Source organism: Armigeres subalbatus, chromosome 3, assembly GCF_024139115.2.
Source record: "Armigeres subalbatus isolate Guangzhou_Male chromosome 3, GZ_Asu_2, whole genome shotgun sequence".
In the NCBI taxonomy this organism is placed as follows: Eukaryota; Metazoa; Arthropoda; class Insecta; order Diptera; family Culicidae; genus Armigeres; species Armigeres subalbatus.
In genome coordinates, this window is record NC_085141.1 from 12,099,816 (window position 1) to 12,121,055 (window position 21,240).

At 41.8% G+C, this 21,240-nt stretch overlaps 1 protein-coding gene across 1 annotated transcript; it reads right to left on the reverse strand.

Moving 5' to 3' along the window:
- Positions 1 to 10,203: 10,203 nt before the first annotated feature.
- LOC134221468 (uncharacterized) lies at positions 10,204 to 10,725 on the reverse strand. Its single transcript, XM_062700658.1, has one exon. It carries the CDS (start codon positions 10,723 to 10,725, stop codon positions 10,204 to 10,206), a length of 522 nt encoding a protein of 173 aa, XP_062556642.1.
- Positions 10,726 to 21,240: the final 10,515 nt, after the last annotated feature.

A 21,240-nucleotide genomic window follows, 5' to 3' on the forward strand; every position in this document is an offset into this window, starting at 1 on the left:
ATTTTTTCTTGGTAGATGGAGCACGATTTCTCATCCCAGTGCATATAGACACAGATGTGGCGAATGTTCAAGTTCATGACTTACCTACTACAATGCCTAACGCAACCGTACTCAACTTAATGCAGCAATTCGGAGATGTCTATTATGTAAGCAGAGAACGATGGAAGCACTATTTTCCAGGGGTGTATTACGGCGTACGAACTCATCATCAAGCGACCAATTCCGTCCTACATTTCTATAGAAGGACAGAAGACCCTTTGCACTTATTTTGGACAAAAAATCACTTGTAAACACTGCGATCAAGTGGCTTATTCTAAGCAGCGGTGTTCTGAGTCAGCAGCATTACCATCAAATACGACAACTACGTTAACATCCACGACATCAATTTAAAGTGACTTCAACTTTCCACCTTTGAAGGAGCGTTCAACAACATGCCCCTCTCCCCGGGGTGTCCGAATGCACTGAAGCTCACATCAGCCCGTCTTTATGGAACGTACACACGGTCAAGCAGTTTGACCAACATTGACTCCACCTCTCGTTTATTCAAACATCAGCGGCACGAACAATCAATTTATTCGACCGACAATATAACACACGAACGACCGAAGTGCAAACTTGAGCACCAACCATCAAAAAATATATGGGGGTTTGTGCAACTTCACTACAAATGCTCAAACATGTTCGGCGAACTTTTGACTCCGCCCTCGACTACTTAAACCAAAATCAAACCGTTTTAATTTTTTCCAACCGAGCCGCCAACTGTCAAATGGTTGTTCGAACAATTTCACATACGTTCAAACAAAGCAGCAACCGAAGCGTTTTCTTGGGGGCGGAGTCAATGTTCGTCAAACTGCTTGACTGGTGTGTACGTTGCATTAGACGAAGATGAAACAGGAGAGAACAACAATAATCTGGAAACAATCGACTATTGACAATCGACATCAACAACAAGCTCAAACTCTATTGACTCGCACAGTACCGCCGTCGATACAGGAAAGCGAAGGCTGTCAACTCGGAGACACAACGAGAAGAAGAAAGTGTGTATGGACGCGTCTGCCCAGATTAACCCTTATGTGAGTGACGATTTTTCCCACCGTAAACGGGTGACGGGGTACCCGGGTACCCAACCGCCTTACAATGAGCATTTATGTGTCTGTGGGTGTTTGTATGTGTGTATGTTGGTGTGTATCGCTGTGTCTATGTATGCGCTTGTGTGTGAGTGTGGTTCCAGAGAACTGTGTGAATTCAGAGGCCACCGGGTGGTCCCCTGGAAGATCCGGAACATCCGTAAAAATGGACAATTCGTAAATTCCATCGTAAAGCGACGGGATTTTTTTAGAACCATTTTCTGACGAACCCTGAGCATGGAATTGATGCTTTGACCCATATACGGACCATTGTGTCCACTGGGTGGTCCCCTGGAAGATCCGGAACATCCGTAAAAATAATCAATTCGTAAAATCCATCGTACAGCGACGGGTTTTTTTTAGAATTATTTTTAGGTTCAACCCTGAGTATGGAATTGATGCTTCGACCTGCATACGGACCATTGTGTCCACTGGGTGGTCCCCTGAAAGATCCGGAACATCCGTAAAAATGGTAAATTCGTTAATTCCATCGTACAGCGACGGGATTTTTTTAGAACCATTTTCTGATGAATCCTGAGCATGGAATCGATGCTTTGACCCACATACTGACCATTGTGTCCACTGGGTGGCCCCAGGAAGATACGGAACATCCGTAAAAATGGTCAATTCGTAAATTCCAGCGTTAGGTGACGGGATTTTTTTAAAACCATTTTCTGCCGAGCCCTGAGCATGGAAACGATGCTATGACCCTCATACGGACCACTGTGTCCACTAATTGGTCACATGGAAGATCCGGAACATCCGTGAAAATGGTAAATTAGAATATTCCGTCGTTAGGTGACGGGATTTTTTTAGAATCGTTTTCTGCCGAACCTAGAGCATGGAATCGATGCATTGACCCTCATACGGACCATTGTGTTCACTGGGTGGTCCCATGGGAGATCCGGAACATCCGTAAAAATGGTCAATTTGAATATTCCATCGTTGGGCGACGGGTTTTTTTAGAACCATTTTCGGCCAAACCCTGAGCCTGGAATCGATGCTTTGACCCACATACGGACCATTGTGTCCACTGGGTGGTCCCCTGGGAGACCCGGAACATCCGTTAAAATGGTCAATTCGAATTTTCCGTAATCGTAATCGACGGGATTTTTCAAGAATCATTTTCTACCGAACCCTGAGCATGGAAACGATGCTATGACCTACATACGGACCATTGTGTCCACTGGGTGGTCCATTGGATGATCCGGAACATTCGTAAAAATGATCATTTCTAATATTCCATTTCTGAAGAACCCGAAGTATGGAATTGATGCTTTGACCCACATGGTTTTGCAAAAATTTGTTTGATAAAAATGATGTCGCTTCAGTTTGCAAATTGACCATTTTTACGGGAATTCCGGATTATTGAGGGGACCTCCCAAAGGGCACAACGGTCCGTTTTTGGGTCAATGAATTAATTTCATGCTCAGGGTTTGGCAACAAATGGTTTAAAATAAAAACCTGACGCATCACGATGAAATTTACTAATTGACCATTTTTACGGATGATCTGGATCTTCCAGGAGACCACCCAGTGGACACAAAGGCCGGAAGTGGGTCAAAGCATCAATTCTCTACTCAGGGTTCAGCAAAAAATGGTTCTAAAAAAATCCCGTCGCTGTACGATGGAATAGGCGAATTGACCATTTTTACGGATGTTCCGGATCTTCCAGGGGACCACCCAGTGGACACAATGGTCCGTAAGCAGGTCGAAGCATCATCTCCATACTCAGGGTTGGGAAAAAAATAATTCTAAAAAAATCCCGTCGCTCTACGATGGAATTTACGAATTGACCATTTTTACGAATGTTCCGGATATTCCAGGGGACCACCCAGTGGGCACAATGGTACATACTCAGGGTTCTGCAAAAAAAATAATCCCAAGACAGTCCCGTCTCTGTACGATGGAATTTACGGGTTGGCCATTTTTACGGATGTTCCAGGGGACCACCCAGTGGACACAATGGTCCGTAAGCAGGCCGAAGCATCAATTCCATACTCAGGGTTGGGAAAAAAATAATTCTAAAAAAGTCCCGTCACTCTACGATGGAATTTACGAATTGACCATTTTTACGAATGTTCCGGGTATTCCAGGGGACCACCGAGTGGACACAATGGTACATACTCAGGGTACTGCAAAAAAAAAAAAATTCTAAGAAAGTCCCGTCGCTGTACGATGGAATTTACGGATTTACTATTTTTACGGATGTTACGGATCTTTCAGGGGACCACCCAGTGGACACAATGGTCCGTATGTAGGTCGAAGCATCAATTCCATGCTCATAGTTTAGCAAAAAATAATTCTAAAAAAATCCCGTCGCTGTACGATGGAATTTACGAACTGAGCATTTTTACGGATATTCCGGATCTTCCAGGGGACCACCCAGTAGACACAATGGTCCATACTCAGGGTTCTGCAAAAAAAAAATTTAAAAAAAGTCCCGTCCCTGTACAATGGAATTTACGAATTGACTATTTTCACGGATGTTCCGGATCTTCCAGGGGACCACCCAGTGGACACAATGGTCCGTATGTAGGTCAAAGCATCAATTTCATACTCGGGGTTCAGCAAAAAATAATTTAAAAAAAGTCCCGTCGCTGTACGATGGAATTTACTAATGTTCCGGATCTTCCAGGGACCACCCAGTGGACACAATGGTCCATACGTAGGGGTCTGCAAAAAAGTAATGCTGAGAAAGTCCCGTCGCTGTATGAAGGAATTCACGGATTGACCATTTTTACTAATGTTCCGGTTCTTCCAGGGGACCACTCAGTGGACACAATGGTCCGTATGTAGGTCGAAGCATCAATTCTATACTCAGGGTTCAGTAAAAAAAATTCTAAAAAAGTCCCGTAAAAAGTTTTTTCGAATGTTCCGGATCTTCCAGGGGACCACCCAGTGGACACAATGGTCCGTATGTAGTTCGAAGCATCAATTCCATATTCAGGGTTGGGCGAAAAATAATTCTAAAAAAATCCCGTCGCTGTACGATGGAATTTACGGATTGACCATTTTTACGAATGTTCCGGATCTTCCAGGGGACCACTCAGTGGACACAATTGTCCGTATGTAGGTCGAAGCATCAATTCCATGCTCAGGGTTCAGCAGAAAAAAAATTCTAAAAAAGTCCCGTCGCTGTACGATGGAATTAACGAATTGACCATTTTTACGGATTTTCCGGATCTTCCAGGGGACCACTCAGTGGACACAATGGTCCGTATGTAGGTCGAAGCATCAAATCCATACTCATGGTTGGGCAAAAAATAATTCTAAAAAAATCCCGTCGCAGTACGATGGAATTTACGAATTGACCATTTTTACGGATGTTCCGGATATTCCAGGTGGCCACCCGGTGGCCTCTAAAACCCACACACCTCCAAAAATATGTACATGCACTTGAGCAGCCTTTGTCCCAGTGACATACGTGAAGATTCATATAATCAAACACTCATATAAATATACAGGCCCTCTGTTATATGATTGGGTACCCGGGTACCCCGTCACCCGTTTAAGGGGTATAAATAGTTTTCGAGCTACTTTTATGCCCAGGGAAGTCGAGACAATTTCCAAGCCGAAAATTGTCTAGACCGGCACCGGGAATCGAACCTAGCCACCCTAAGCATGGCTCCAGCATGGCTTTGTAGCCTCGCATCTTACCGCACGGTCAAGGAGGGCCCCCGGAGGAATCCCTGGGGGAAAATATGAAAGAATAGCCGGAGGAATTTCTGGAAGAATATCTGAAGGAATATACGAAAGAACTTCAGAAAGAATATCAGGAGGAATTCCTGAAGGAATATTCGGACGAATTTCCGGAGGAATATCTAGGGGACTTTCTAAAAAAATCCAAAGCAATACCTGGAATATATGGAGGAATATTTGGAGGCTTTACAGGTGGAATATCTCATCTGTCCTACTTGTCCTATTAGTCTTGTCTTATTTGTCTTATTTGTCTTATTTGTCTTATTTCTCTTATTTCTCTTATTTCTCTTATTTGGAACATTTAGAAGAAGAAAAATATGCACCGATTTGGGATGCTAGGCAGAAACGCATAAAATAAGCACCTTCTGTACATGACTAGTCAGTAAAGCTCGAAACGCACTCAAGCCCGTAGAAGGAACCAAACCTCCTCTCAATTTGCCACAGATTCTCAACCCATCCTCCCATGTGAATGCGAATGCGAATAAATATGTGTGTCCGCCAACAGCCCATATCTCTAATATGTCCGGCGCGGCATTCGAAAAAACGCAAGCGATACAGAGCAAAATTTATTTGATTATAATTTTAATTGGATAATAATTGTTTATTGTTCTAATTAGTGTCACTATAAACCGATTTATGACGTTGCTTTGTGATTCGATCATGGGTCGCCTGGGGGCTTATTGCATACCTTAGCTCCCGAACCAAGCGTGAAACAGATATCGATACTGCGGGCGGGATCCGAACATTATCGGACAAATAGTCGAGGTACAATAGGTTGAAAAATCCAGCCAATGAACTATTTTGCTATTGGGAAGGATGTTTTCGTCATTTGGTAAACCTGCGTTTCCAACTAATATGTCACAATATGTCTTACTGTTGAGCTACAGAAGGTTCCTCTGGTGAATTCCGCCTCCACGGTTTTATATTTATTCGAACCATTAGTGCTTCGAACTGTTACCCAATCTCCCATCCATATATCAGCCGGAATGTACCGCGAGGCTGAGGCATAATAATAATTCTCTGAAAATTGTTACCACCATCGGCGTAGGTTTGGATGGAACCGATGGAAACAGATGGATTTTGCCTGTCTGCTGAGCGCAATTCAATTATGCTGATCATTAAGAATTCATCGCACTTCATTGTGGTAGCCATATGCGAAGAAATTGATGGACTGATTTTAAGTGGAAAATTTGGTTTCGGCTGTGCTGCTTTGGCAACGTGTTGCAGCGTTGCCGGTTTGTATATTTTTTTGAAAATCAGATTTATTAAAAGAATATTAAGTTTATCATATGTTTGAGAAACTGCATAAGCTTATGTCACATAATTCCAATAGTAGACATAATTTTTTAATTGCAATTAATGCAAACGTAGGAACAAAATCTTTTCGCTTTATTTTCAAATCTAATCTAATATGACACTCTTCTTATTCGAGTCAACTATCTTAGTCGAGTCAAGTACTAGACACTAACGACTGCCCTACTGTTGAGTTCAAAATGCGTATCTATAAAGTAACAATTCTTAGTTCCACTACTCACTTGAATACTTGCGATAGCACTTAGTTATATTATGAACAAAGAACAAGTACCGTAAATGATTCTCTTTATTCACAATTATATCATTGCATTTTGATTTCCGATAACAAACAGTTTTGTTAATTTATCTTTTGCTTTGAAATCTTTCCTCTCGAATTAGTTTCATTTCCTATAGAAACCAAGTTAAGTGGTTATCCATGCCACATAGGGACACGGCAGGTATTTCCGTCCATCGTCATAGCGGCTAAAACCAACGAAAGCAACGTACATTTGCTAGAACTCCACTATAGCAGAACGTTTCTCCTGAGCTTACGATTTGGTACGTATGAGTTTTACAAAAAAGCGTCTTTTTTATTGGTTTTCGAGACTATGACGAACAGACGAAAATACCTGCCGTGTCCCTATTCAGTTTCATTCGGAAATTTTCTTTGAACTTCAAGACGTAGGAGGTTCGTAACCTACTCACGGTGGGGAATAAATTTAGAACGCCAGCATGTCATAAAATATGGAATTAGCGACCCGAATTTCTTATTTTTATTGCCTTCTCCATCACAACAGAGATTGAATATATCACACGTCATCCACCCAACTGTAAACCATCTACATGACTAATGATAATATGAGCACTGGGAGCAACAAGCATTATGTCTAAATTTCAACCATTTGCCTACACCTTCATTCCGTGTCGTCATTTGACTACAAAGACTCTAGGAAAGAATTAATAATCCCCGAAACATGTGCGTAGCAAAGCGGAATGTGCGGATGCATGACTGTCTCGAAATCCGGACGTAATTCATTAATCAAGGCTCCAGGAAGAAGAGAAAAAAAAAGTTCCGTCACCCAGAAGTGCGCGAGTTTTCGGTTGATGGATTATGTCACTTGAAGCGGACGCCAACAACAACGGAATAATTCGAAAATGACACACTTTCGACGCGTTGTAACTTGCAGAGGTGTAGGTTACAAAACCAGCAGAAACCGACCGTCAAGCGACGCTAGAAAATGATCTTTGGGGCCGGAAATGATGGCGAAATTAAGAAAGCGTGACTTGGCAATTTGTTTAACTTTGAAGCACCTTGACTGTGGTGACGGTAAGGATGGCGCAGTCGGAAATGCTTTGAGAGTTTTCTTGTGGTTAAATCATTACAAGGCTGGGAAGTTGCCATGGTTGGAATGAAATGCGAGAGAGAGAGGCGCTCAAACAGGGGTGGTGGTTTTCTTCGGATAGATTAAATTGGTTTTCCAGCTTTGTGATTTTTAATTGGATTAAGAGGCTGAGTACTCTTGGATGATTTGCTAGGGATAGGGATTTATAGCGTTGGCTAAAAGAAATAATCTTTGCACTCCATTGAAGGGCCGATTTACAGGGAATTATAATTGTAACAATTGAAGCTTGAGATAAAACCCAGATTAATCCACCTAGCAGTGATGATGCCTTTCTCGTGCATTATAAATAGATTTCAAAAATCACATTAGAAATTTTTTCGATAATTTTAGATGTTTTTGAAATTCTTTTCAGTAGGGGGGGGGGGTGTTCTGAAGAAAAAAACAGTAATTTTTAAATAATTCCGAAATGCCATGCGAGTAAATCGGATAATGCTAAGTTCCAAAAAGTGTGTCTACATAATTTGTACACATACACACATAAAGACATCACCTCAGTTCGTCGAGCTGAAACGATCGGTATATAGGACTGTGGGTCTCTGGAGCTTCTATCAAAAGTTCTTTTTTGGAGCAATCATATAGCCTTTCGGTATAACTTTGTTGTACGAGAAAGGCAAAATGATTGAGGTTTAATCATAAAAGGTTACTTACACATTTCATTACGTTTTCCCGAAACATTGGACAGTGGAACGAGGTCAATCAAACTCTGCAAACTGTGGTAATCGGATGGAGGTGGATCCATTTATCGCATTCCAGCGGCTTGCACCAAACCTTTTATTGTAATTATGTGGGATTATGTTGTGATATATGTGATTAATATTTGCTAGGGCTGTTATCAGATCATCAAATGATTCGTTAATTTCATAATGGAGAAGGTTAAAATGTTCCGAGTCTGAAATCCGCGAACGGAAGTGGGGCTACGTTGGTCACACCTAACGTAGGGGCGGAAACGGAAACTGCAAACAAGCTGAATTGCACCAGCAGGAATTGTGATGTCTACTAATAGACCATCCTTTCCGTGATCGAATACGGCACACCGGTCTGGGTTCAAAACGCTATCAAAATAATTTTCCGATGATTATCATGAATAGGTACTCTACTCAGGACACAAATATTCGAGCTCCATCCTTGAAGACTTATTTAGTGAGAATAAAATGAAGTTTATGGTTCGTTGCCTTTTCCCAGTATTCTCCGGCGTCTTTCGGTGAAACGCGTAGGTTTCAACTTTATTGATTTATCCTAAGGGGTGTCTCACTGCTACAAACCACAGCAAATTTTAATCGAAATAAACTAGACCTGTGCGCCGCCGCCACCGACACTTTTTAACGTACGCCGACGCCGATCAATTTTGGTTAACTAATGCTCCCAACAGAAAGAATAAATTGCGATCTATCTGGTAGTAACGTCTGTTGGACGAAATATGGGGAAAGTATGTGTCGTTTCATATTTCAAGGTTAAATACTGTTACGTCTATTTGAAAAAAGTTCTTAGACTTTTAGTTTGCAGTGCGGTCAAATCAGCCGAACCATGGCTACAATCTTGACTACAATACATTTAGTTAATTAGTTTGCTTGTATCACTGTCAAGTAAAGTAAGATGGTAGGGGAGACTGGGGAAACTTAATCCCTCTTTCCATTTCCGGTGACTTCTTCTTAATTGGCTTCACATTCCAACTGAAACTAAACCTGCTTTTGAACCTAGTATTCTATTAGCATTTCTACAGCTATCGATTGCAAGCTTTTTCGTGCCCTCCAATTGCATCTGTATGTATCTTGTGCTGAAATTTTCGCCCTAGCAGACGGTGATTTTCCCCGTTATCAACGAATTCTATTGATTGGTTTATTTCTCTGTCAGCAAAGGAATTTGCCCAAGAGATCAAATTTTCTTATTTGTTTTATACTCCTATGCTTATTAACCTAACTTTCATTTCAGGTGTCGTTGAATGATGAAATATGCATCTGAGAACTAGGTGTTGTAGTTTGATTAGTACTTAACATGGCCCTGCAACTCCCGGAACATATGATCCAAGGGCACGTGCTCATTCAGGAACGGTGGATAATCTTGACTAATCGCCTAATATGCAGGACAACGTCTATATATAAACATGAGATTGCATTTGAAGCAATATAATTCACGAACGACTATAAAATTTCTCTTCGTCGTCATCGTCCGGTTGACTCATGGAAATATCAAGATGTGGAATAGAAAATCCTTTGGAAGGTGTTTGAACGGACCATCCCAGTAGTCCAGAAAATATGTTTTACCGACCCGGCAGACGTTTTTCTGCATAGTAGCCCATGGAAAAATTCCATACGAATATTAATTTTAGTTTTAGAGCATTAACTGAACCTTACTTGTGATATTCGCGTGAAGAAATAACACATTAAGAAGTTACTATTAGGAAAAATAACAAACTGTTAGTAACTAAGGTAAGGGGGGGGGGGCGTAGCTAGGAATATCAAGATTGCTTAGAGCTACTTAGATTACACCCCCTCTCAATCAGATAATCCAATCATCATTCGCAGGGTCTTGAATCGGTTATGCTCCAGAGCCTTCGTGAAAATATCTGCCAATTGATTTTGCGTTTTGATGGGTTCAATTTTCAACACTCCAGATGCCACATGATCACGCACGAAATGATGTTTGATATCAATATGTTTCGTACGTTCTGTTTCCAGGTTCTATGCCATACAAATACAACTTCGGTTGTCCTCATACGTAGTGATGTGTATGTTCGTATCTTGTAGATCTTCAATTATTTCTTTCAGCCAGAGAGATTCGGGAACTGCTGCACTGAGCGCGATGAACTCCGCTTCACTGGACGAAGTTGTAACAGTGGTCTGCTTCTTGCTGCACCAGATTACCGAGGATCCAAATACTTTAAACAGATAGCCACTCACTGATTTCCGATCTTCTGTGTCGGACGCCCAATCGGCCTCAACGTATCCAACCAAAGGTTTGCTTGTTGGGTCTCGCTTGAAATTCAGCTTCGTTTTTATCGTACCTTGCAAGTATCGAACAGCTCGTTTCAGGGCTTGCCAATGTTCAGTGGTCGGTTGTTGCTGGAAATGCCCCAAATATCCGACAGGGTAACAAATTTCAGGTCGCACACTTAGCATTATGTACATCAGTGATCCCAGTAGCTCACGATATGGTTGGCTTGCATCTGGTCCACTTCGACTAAGCGTGAGGCCTTTCTCCATTGGTGTACGACCTGGATTACACTCGGACATCCCAAAACGGTTCACAAGTTTTTCGATACTTGAGAAAGCTGTAGTTGTCCATTGCCACGATTATACATGCCCAAAAAGTGTCGGAGCTCCCCACAATCAGACATTTCGAACTTGGTTGCAAGATCCTTCTTCAGCTTCATTACTGACGGAAGATTGCGGCCAGCCACCAGCAGGTCATCAACGTACAGAATTAGCACCAGCTCATCGTTCTTATCGAACCTCGCGTACAGGCAATAATCATGTCTTGATCTTTTGAAGCCCATCTCGAGAATTGTTTCGTTGAATCGTTTATTCCAACATCTAGGTGATTGCTTCAAACCGTATAAACATTTCAGCAACCGACAAACTTGACCAGGTTTTGCTGATACACCCTCCGGGACTTCCATAAAGATGGTTTCCTTCATGCGCCCATGGAGAAACGTAGTACGTACATCCATTTGGTGGGAAAAGTATTTTCTGTGAACGCCAACTGCCAATACGGTTCTGATTGTAGCTAGTCGAGCTACCGGTGCATAGGTTTCTTCATAGTCGTGTCCTTGCTTCTGAAGGTATCCCTTCGCTACAAGACGGGCTTTGAAGCGAACCAATTTGCCGTTCTCATCTTCCTTCAAATTGAACACCCACTTGGATTTCAGAGGTTTAGTATCTTTGGGACAGGTCACCATTTTCCAGACATCGTTCTTCCTCAGTGACTCCAGTTCAGGCCTGGGATTTGTCACCTTCATACAGAAAAACCATGCGACAAAACCAAAGAGAAAACAGTCACCTCAAACTGGACAACACAACCTAACCAACGTAGCTCGATACAGCGTTCTACTATGGTCTCTCGCTCCGACAAGACATTTTGAATCTTGTCACATATTTATTTTGTTACGATATATTTGTCGTGTGACGCTTTCCATCGCGACTAAGGTTTTGCACAACCAGACGGATTAGAATAGTTGTCATGGTTATTGACAAAAAATTTCGTCATGTCACCTTTGAATTTTGTCGCGTTTGAATTGTTGTCGTTGTCATTAGTGCTGTCCAATGAGCAGCTCGAAGTAGCTCGAAGTTGTTCCCGTCCTGCTCGATCTTTTTTGTCAACAAATGGGCATGAGCAGGACAGGGAGAAACTTCGAGCTACTTCAAGCTCTCATTGGACAGCATTATTATGAATTGATGACAAAATGTGGGGAATCCACTGAAATGATGTGGTTTCTGGGTTTTACACAGGGGGGGAGTAAGCCTGTCATCCACGAGCAAATCAAGCCTACCTAAGATGTATTATCCGGGCCTCGCCGCTTGCTTGGGAAAGGCGGGCCACCCTGGGCCACCCCGCTTGGCAATTGTAGCATTTTTCGAACTAGAATCTTGCAGGATATTGGTTAACCTACACTACTGCTGACTAACGAAAAAACTCAAAGGTGCAGCCCAATCGGGTTGTACGCAAAGGTGACGTAGGACTGACTACGTAGCTATACGAAATAATAATTTGTGTTTCTTTATTAACATTGAGCAAATTGCTCGGAGGTCAACTGAATCAAGAAGGCGAATAGTTGATCCCAGTTGGATGGATTTTGCTTCTTCTAACCATGGAATTAACATAACTCATCGGCCGCATCGCCGCTGAAATCACTCGACTGGCTTTCAGTGGAGGATATCACAATCCTAGAAGACACCATCTTCAAAAATGTCCGAAATAAAGGAGAAATAAGATGAATCAGAAGTGGCCAAACCAAATATATTTACTTGCGACGTTTGGTTTTCGCCCGCGATGGGAACGTACGTGGCAAAGTGAGGAGAACTTCAAGAATTAATTACACATAGTTCTTTTCATGACTCAAACTATTTATCTAAGAAGAGGTATTGGCGTCTTCATCGATTATGCTGTCATTGGCGGAAAGTGAAATTTTCTGGCAAAATTATTTGGTTTTGTTTCTGTTAGTCATGGGAATTGAAAACAGTTTTTTCCGAGCCACCATTCTTTACAAAAGAAGGTCAATCCGAGATAAATTTCCTTCAAAGTGCAACTTCGTGAATAGCGAATTTGATAGCGCGTCGGAGGGAGATGAGGCAGTAAATTTGACATGATGGGATCACTAACAGCAACCAAGCTACCACGCCAAACCCGATGCTACCGAAACAGTCCATTTTCGAAATTACCTCTTTCTTTTCATAAAATGTTGGTCCTGAGAAGAACCAATTCTCTTTTCTCAATTCCCATTCCAATAACTAACTACAACCAATCGCTTGTCGACACCTAGCGTTGCAACTGTCCGACCGCCACTTGATGATTTTTCGCCAAGCCTCCAAAGGTTGAAATAAATTTGCAGCATTGCCACCCACTTCGTGCTGCTGTGTCCGCTCCGCTGCATCTAATGTCGAACCGCCTTCTGTGGAATCCCAATCAAAATGGTTAGCGCGCGCCGAATAGCAGCTTTCTTGTATTTAATAAATTAAACCCGTAAGCCCCGCCCCTTTGTGAGTTGAAATGGGTGTAAATATAATTTGCACTCATAACGATTAATGAAGGGGCGGGGCTAATGAAATTACTTTATTAGATACTAGCAGACCCGACAAACTTCGTCTCGCCTAAAACTGATTTATTCTTTGATTAGTTCTCGAGTTATGCAGAATTTTTCTGTTTCATTTGTATGGGACCCCCTTTCTAAAGGGGGAAGGGTCTCGAACCATCTTAAGAACCTTCTTCGGCCCCAAAAACTTCTGCATACAAATTTTCACGTCGATCGGATCAGTAGTTTCCGAGTCTATAAGGGTCAGACAGACAGAAATTCATTTTTATGTATATAGAAGATAAGAAAGCTGCTTTTCAGCGTGCGCGAGCCATTTCAATCAGGATTCCACAGACAACGAACCGTTCGGAGAATGACAAATTCTAAGAATCCTATGATTTTTTCTCGATTCTGAATTTGGTTATGAGATGTTGTTTATCTTAGATGCGTATTGTTACGAGGAATAACAGAAGAAATTTCATTCAAGACGAAGTTTCTCCATATTACCAAACATTATCTCTTGGCATCTGTCTGTCCGAGCGACGTTCACCGATGGGTGATTGCTGTAGAAAGTTGTCTTCATTGATTTTATACAAAAGAAGGTTGATCCGACTATCCGAAATAAACTTTCTTCAAAGTGCAAAACTCAATCGTAAATAGCGAATTTGATAGCGCGTTGGAGGGAGATGATGTAGTGAATTTTAATGGAAGGAATCACTAACAGCAACCAAACTACCACGCCAAACCCGATGCCACCGAAACAGTGCATTTTCGCAATCAACTCTTTCTTTCCATAAAATGTTGGTCCTGAGAAGAACCAATTTTCTTTTCCCAATGTTCCTTTCCAACTAACTGACACCTCAATTTGTAATACATTTTCAGCATCGGCACTGGCGGTGCGGGATCGCCACAGTGCTATTTTTATGGTCAACTTTTTCTTCGTATGAATTTCTGGTTCGTTGAGGTTGAATGATCTGCAGCACAACACATCGAGCACCACCACCAATGCGATGGATTTTCTTTGAAAATGTTATTAGCGCCTCCGTGATGCTGTGTGCGCTCCGCTACGATCGCTTTGATGCATCTGCTATGCGTAAAATCTTGTTCAAACTGAGGATTAGATCCAAACCCGCAAGTGATTGATTTTTGATGTCTTTGCTAGTGATGCATGTACGTGATTGGTTAGTTTACCTATTTCTAATTTTTTATCAATTATCGATAATAAATAGTTAAAAATCAGTATTTTCAAATAAATACAAAGAAACGTTGACTCATCCTTGATCGAATGGTCCAAAAAAATTGAAAATCTATCGAGAAACGGCTTAGATATTAAAGTTTAAAGTCTATCATATTTTCGTGACGGTCCCCGATTTTCGAAATCGTAAAGTGTACCCCAATATAGAAAACACAGACGTAGTCCTACGTCAAAAATGTGGGGTTGTTTATTTACATTAGCTTCATACTACATGCAGAGGAGGCGCGATGTACCGCATATTACCCCCCTGGTTTTACAGCAGTTGAAGTCGAGCTCATTATAAAAACGGCTAATATGTACGGCATAATAATAATGTGTCGAATTTTGGTGATTTTAGTCCAGCTCCTCCTGTTTAACCAAAATGCGTCATTTAATTACATATCTAAAATGTATGTTTAAAAATCACGAATGGTTTGAAATTATCTATATCCGGAAATCTTTTAAGCGGGCCATTAACACTCGAGCACACAAGCTGTTGTATTTTGAACATCATAAACCAAAAAACATATCACACTGTACATAGCATGAACAAGCCCGCATGAGTGTTTCATGACCGTACACTTATCACGTAAGCACTTATGGAAGGAGTACTATCATTTTTTTACTCTCCATATAAATAAAAAATAATGTGTAAGAAAAAAAATTTACATTGGAGGGGGTTCCGAAAAACACAGAAAAATGCACCGTAAAAAGTGTACGGCCCCACAACAGCGCGTGGCTAGCGATTAAAATTTAATACTCTGCCCAAGTTAACGTGCAGTAATTCCAATCAATCAAAAATGTATCGAATGTTCCTTAATTGCCCCTAATGTAGGATATACGCTTAAATAAAATTCCGTATTTCTCTTATACATAAAATATTGCAGTCAAATAACCGTCTATCAGGCAATTGCTACAAACGGTGTACCGGTTAAAATCCATTGAAGTCGATATTTACGCGGACGATTGATTGTACTGCGTAAGTCAAAACCGGGTAAATTACAAAAACCGCGTAAAAATGACTTTATCAAAAATCGCTGTTTCGTATGCTCCGATTTTTTTTTCAAAACCACGTGAACAAAATCGGTTAAAAAAACAGCATCAATACAAAACCCGCTTGAAAAGTACGAAAACTCCATACACCGCGTGAAAAGCGAGCAAACTTGCGTTGCGTTAAATGGTTCAGTTATTCTACACTGGGGTATCTTTCTCTGTGCAATAGACATTTTGTTTATGTAGTATTATGTACGTAACAACGCAAAAATTGAATAAAATATCTTAGGTATTTATAAACAAAAAATCTGTCAAGAGAACAAAGAAATAATTGATTATAAAGTGCTCTTTTCAGTATGATATTTCAAATTTGTCCGCTGCTATTGCTCCTCCACGCAGATGGACAACCAGAAGATGCGACATAACTTACTTTCGGGACCAATGTTGTGTCGTGCACATAGCCGAAAGTGTATGCGTTGTCACACTTTTGTCGCAGATGTGTGCTCTAACAAGACATACAACAAAAGCAAATTGTCGCGGTTGGAAAAAGTTGTCATCTGGTCGTGGGGATCCAGTCGTGCGACGGAAAACTGGAAGTTGACAAGAGGTGTGTTGTTAAATTCATCCTATCGTTTTTTGATGAGTTTGTTTTATGTTGTCACAACGACGTCGCGCTACACGATAAGTTGTTCATTCGCAACCATCATGCAACCCATCAAAGCATCCTAAGGTGGATCGTGATGGGCTGATAGACCTGTGCAGGAGTTCATCAAATTCACTCACTCGATGGATTTTGACATTTGAGCGGGTCGTCTTCTCGAACAAAAGTTCATTTTGCGTTCATTATGCGACCCGCTCAAACGTCATAATTTCTTGGGGGAGTTCATTTTGCGTTAGTCTATGGTGCAGATCAGCGGGTGAAAAAGAAAGCATGAATTGTTTTGACAGTTCGTTTGCTTCTGACCGCTGAAATTGAAGGTTCTAACAAAATCCTTTCACGTAAATTTGTTTCGATAGAACTCCGTCATAAATCCGGCTTACATTTATAATAAGGATCTGGGTAAGGACCATTGCTGGGTGTCTTAAAACTTGTTTAAAACGAAACTTTATTTTAGGACGTCATATTTAAAAACAATTAGAAAAGAAGATTACAAAGATGCCCACCAGCCAAGCGGAAAAACGAATAGAGGAAAATGTCCCTTTTTGTTAGTTAATATCAAGGCGTTATGTGAAATATTGCTAGGCTTATACTCAAAATAATAGGAGAAATATTCTGAATCAACATTTGCGTGAAATAAGTCACAATTTTAATAAGAATCGGATGAATAATATTAAATTTAGAATGAATAAAGAAAAATAAGAATTATACTTTGGGAAGTTCGCCAAAAATACCTTAATAAATTTCCCCAGAAAGATTTTTTACGAGAGTGACCCCTAGAGTTCTAATTCCATCTGGTATACCTTAAGAAAAAATCGAAAAATATTATTTGAAAATCTTCTAAACATTCCTCAAAGTGCTTCTAGGAATTCCCCCAAAAATTCTTTCATAATTTCTTCCTTGAGTTCTAATGGTGGAATTCTTTTTAATATTCCTTTAGAAGTCCCTTTGCAAATCACTTTAGGAATACCTTCGAATTTTTTTTAGGAATTCTTCCATATTTTTAGCGGAATTTCTTCCTAGATTTTTGGGGGAATTCCTTTGAAAGTTCTTCCTGGAATTACTTCGGTAGTTCTTACAGCAATTCCTCTAGGAATTCATACAGGAAATTGAAGACTTAGCCTTTCTTCCAAGAATTCCTTTGAGTATTGTTTTATGAATTCCTCCTAGAATTCTTTTTGAAAACCCTTCAGAAGTTCTATAGGAATTCCTCCAGAAATTAATCCAAAAACTCCTTCGGAAGTTCCTCCAAAAAAAATTCAAAGAGATTAAAAAAATCTTCAGGATGTCCCTCAGTGATTCTTTCGGGAATGTTTTAAGAAATTACTTCAGAAATTATTTAAGTAATTACACCTGGAATCCTTTCAGGTATTCCTTCGGAAATGCTGTCACGACTTTCATCGGAACATACGCCTTCAGGTGATCATCCAGAAATTTCTTCGGGAATACCTCAGGAATTCCACAAGAAATTTCATTCTCTAGAAATTCCTCCTTCGCGAATTCCAGGGAATTCCTTCAGGAATACTTTCAAAATTTCATCAAGTAATTTCCCCAGAAATTCCTCCGGGAACTCCTCCAGGAATTCCAAAATTTCATCCGCGAATTTCATCGAAAATTTCCTCAGAAAATCCTTCGCAAATTCCTCAAAAAAATCATACGGAAATTCCTTCAGGAATTCCTACGGAAATTCATCCAGGAATTCCACCAGAAATTTCTTCAGATAATTCCTCAAGGAATTTCTCCAGAATATTTTTCAGGTGTTCCTCCGGAAATCTCTCCAGGAATTCCTTCCTCCGAATTCCTCAGAATTCAACCAGAAATAACTCTTGTAGTTCCTTTGGGAAATTGTCCAGCAGTTCCACCGGGAAATCCTCCATAAATTTATCCAGGATTTTTTCAGGAAATTACTCCAGAAATTTTTCCAGAAATTTTTCCAGAAATTTTTCCAGAAATTCCTCCAAGAATTCTTTCGAAAATTCCTCCAGGAATTCCTCAGGAAATTGCTCCAAAAATTACTTCAGGAATTTCTTCTGAAATTTCTCCGGAATTGTATCCAAAAATTCTTCCAGGAATTCCGCAAGAAATACCTCCAAGAATATGTCCGAAAATTCTTCCACGAATTCCTCCGGAAACTCCTCCATGAATTCCCTCAGGAATTCTTTCAAGAATTCCTCTGGAAATTCCTCCCGAAATTTCTCCAGGAGTTCCACCAGATTTTTTTTCCAGGAAATCAACCGGAGATTTCTCTAGAAATTCCTCAAGTAGTTCCTTCACGAGATCCTCCGAATTCGTCAGAATTCCACCAAAAGTTCCTCCAGGAGTTTCTTCGGGAATTCATCCGGGAACCCCACCAGGAAACCCTCCGGAAATTTCTCCAGGTATAAATCCGAAGATTCCCCCAAAAAAGTCCTCCAAAAAATCCTCCAGAAACTCCTATGGAAATTTATCCAGGAATTCCTCCGGAAAGTCCTCTTCGGAAATCCTCTTAAAATTCTTCCAAGGACTCCTCCAGGAATTCCCCCGGGAAATTCTCCAGGAATTCGTCCAGGAGTTCTTCCTAGAATCCATCCGGATATTTCTCCAAAAATACCTTCAAAAATTCTTGTAGGAATCCCTCCAGCAATTCCTCTGAAAATTCATCTGAAAATTCCTCCGGAAATTCCTCCAGGAATTTTGCTGAAAATTCTTCCAAATTTTTTTCAAGAGATTATCTCAGAAATTTCTTCGGAAATTCCTTCAGTAGTTGCTCCGGAAATTCCTCCAGGGATGTCTCCGAGAATTCAACCAGGAATTTATCTAAAAAACTCTTCAGAAATTCCTCCAGAAAAACCTCCTCCAGGAAATCCTTCGGAAATTCCTTTAAGTGTTCCTCCGGGAACCCCTCCTGGAGTTTCAACAAGAATTGTTCCGGAAATCCTTCCAGGAATTCCTCCAGGAATTCCAACAGAAATTCTTCCAGGAATTCCTCCGGAAGTTTCTCCTGTAATCCCTCATGGAATTCCTCCAGGAATTCCTCAGGAAATTTCTTCAGGATTTTCTTAGGAAATTTCTACAGGAATTCATTGGGAAACTTCTCCACCGATATCTCCGGAAATACCTCCAACAATGCTCCGGTAATTCTACAGGAATTCCTCCAGAAATTCCTCCGGAAATTCCTCCAGGAATTCCTCCGGAAATTCCTCCAGGAATTCCTCCGGAAATTCCTCCAGGAATTCCTCCGGAAATTTCTCCAGGAATCCCTCCGGAAATTTCTCCGAAAATTCCTCCAGGAATTCCTCCGGAAATTCCTTCAGGAATTCTTCCGAAAATTTCGCCAGGAATTCCTCCAAGAATTCCTTCGAAAATTCCTCCAGGAATTCCTCCGGAAAATCCTCCCGGAATTCCTCCGGAAATTCCTCCAGCAATTCCTTCGGAAATTCCTCCAGGAATTCCTCTGGAATTTCTTCCCGGAATTCTTCCGGAAGTTCCTCCAGGAATACCTACGGAAATTCCTACAGGAATTACTCCTGAGATTCCTCCTGGAGAAACTTTCAAAGGAATCCCCGAAGGAATTCTTGAAGAAATCTCCAGAAGTATTCCTGCAGAGATTTCCGAAAAAGCACAAGTGGAATCTCATTTGGCAATTCCTCCGGAAGTTCCTTCGGGAATTCCTCCGGAAGTTCCTTCAGGAATTCCTCCGGAAGTTCCTCCAGGAATTCCTCCGGAAGTTCCTCCAGGAATTCCTCCGGAAGTTCCTCCAGGAATTCCTCCGGAAGTTCCTCCAGGAATTCCTCCGGAAGTTCCTCCAGGAATTCCTCGGAAGTTCCTCCAGGAACTCCTCCGGAAGTTCCTCCAGGAATTCCTCCGGAAGTTCCTCCAGGAATTCCTCCGGAAGTTCCTCCAGGAATTCCTCCGGAAGTTCCTCCAGGAATTCCTCCGGAAGTTCCTCCAGGAATTCCTCCGGAAGTTCCTCCAGGAATTTCTCCGGAAGTTCCTCCAGGAATTCCTCCGGAAGTTCCTCCAGGAATTCCTCCGGAAGTTCCTCCAGGAATTCCTCCGGAAGTTCCTCCAGGAATTCCTCGGAAGTTCCTCCAGGAATTCCTCCGGAAGTTCCTCCAGGAATTCCTCCGGAAGTTCCTCCAGGAATTCCTCCGGAAGTTCCTCCAGGAATTCCTCCGGAAGTTCCTCCAGGAATTCCTCCGGAAGTTCCTCCAGGAATTCCTCCGGAAGTTCCTCCAGGAATTCCTTCGGAAGTTCCTTCAGGAATTCCTCCGGAAGTTCCTTCAGGAATTCCTCCGGAAGTTCCTCCAGGAATTCCTCCGGAAGTTCCTCCAGGAATTCCTCCGGAAGTTCCTCCAGGAATTCCTCCGGAAGTTCCTCCAGGAATTCCTCCAGAAGTTCCTTCAGGATTTCCCCCGAAAGTTCCACAAGAAATTCCTCCGGAAGTCCCTCCAGGAATTCCTCCGGAAGTTCCTAAGGAATTCCTCCGGAAGTACCTCAAGAATTCCTCCGGAAGTTCCTCCAGAAATTCCTCCGGAAGTTCCTCCAGGAATTCCTCCGGAAGTTCCTCCAGGAATTCCTCCGGAAGTTCCTCCAGGAATTCCTCCGGAAGTTCCTCCAGGAATTCCTCCGGAAGTTCCTCCAGGAATTCCTCCGGAAGTTCCTCCAGGAATTCCTCCGGAAGTTCCTCCAAGAATTCCTCCGGAATTCCTCCGGAAGTTCCTCCAGGAATTCCTCCGGAAGTTCCTCCAGGAATTCCTCCGGAAGTTCCTCCAGGAATTCCTCCGGAAGTTCCTCCAGGAATTCCTCCGGAAGTTCCTCCAGGAATTCCTCCGGAAGTTCCTCCAGGAACTCCTCCGGAAGTTTCCCCAGGTATTCCTCCGGAAGTTCCCCCAGGAATTCCATCGGAACATCCCCCAGGAATTCCTCCGGTAGTTCCTCCAGGAATTCCTCCGGAAGTTTCTCCAGGAATTCCTCCGGATGTTCCTCCAGGAATTGCTCCGGAAGTTCCTCCAGGAATTCCTCCGGAAGTTCCTCCAGGAATTCCTCCGGAAATTCCTCCAGGAATTCCTCCGGAAGTTCGTCCAGGAATTCCTCCGGAAGTTCGTCCAGGAATTCCTCCGGAA

Coding starts and splice junctions, on each gene's coding strand:
- LOC134221468 (XM_062700658.1), bottom strand. CDS start 10,725: ATGGAGAAAGGCCTCACGCTTAGTCGAAGTGGACCAGATGCAAGCCAA.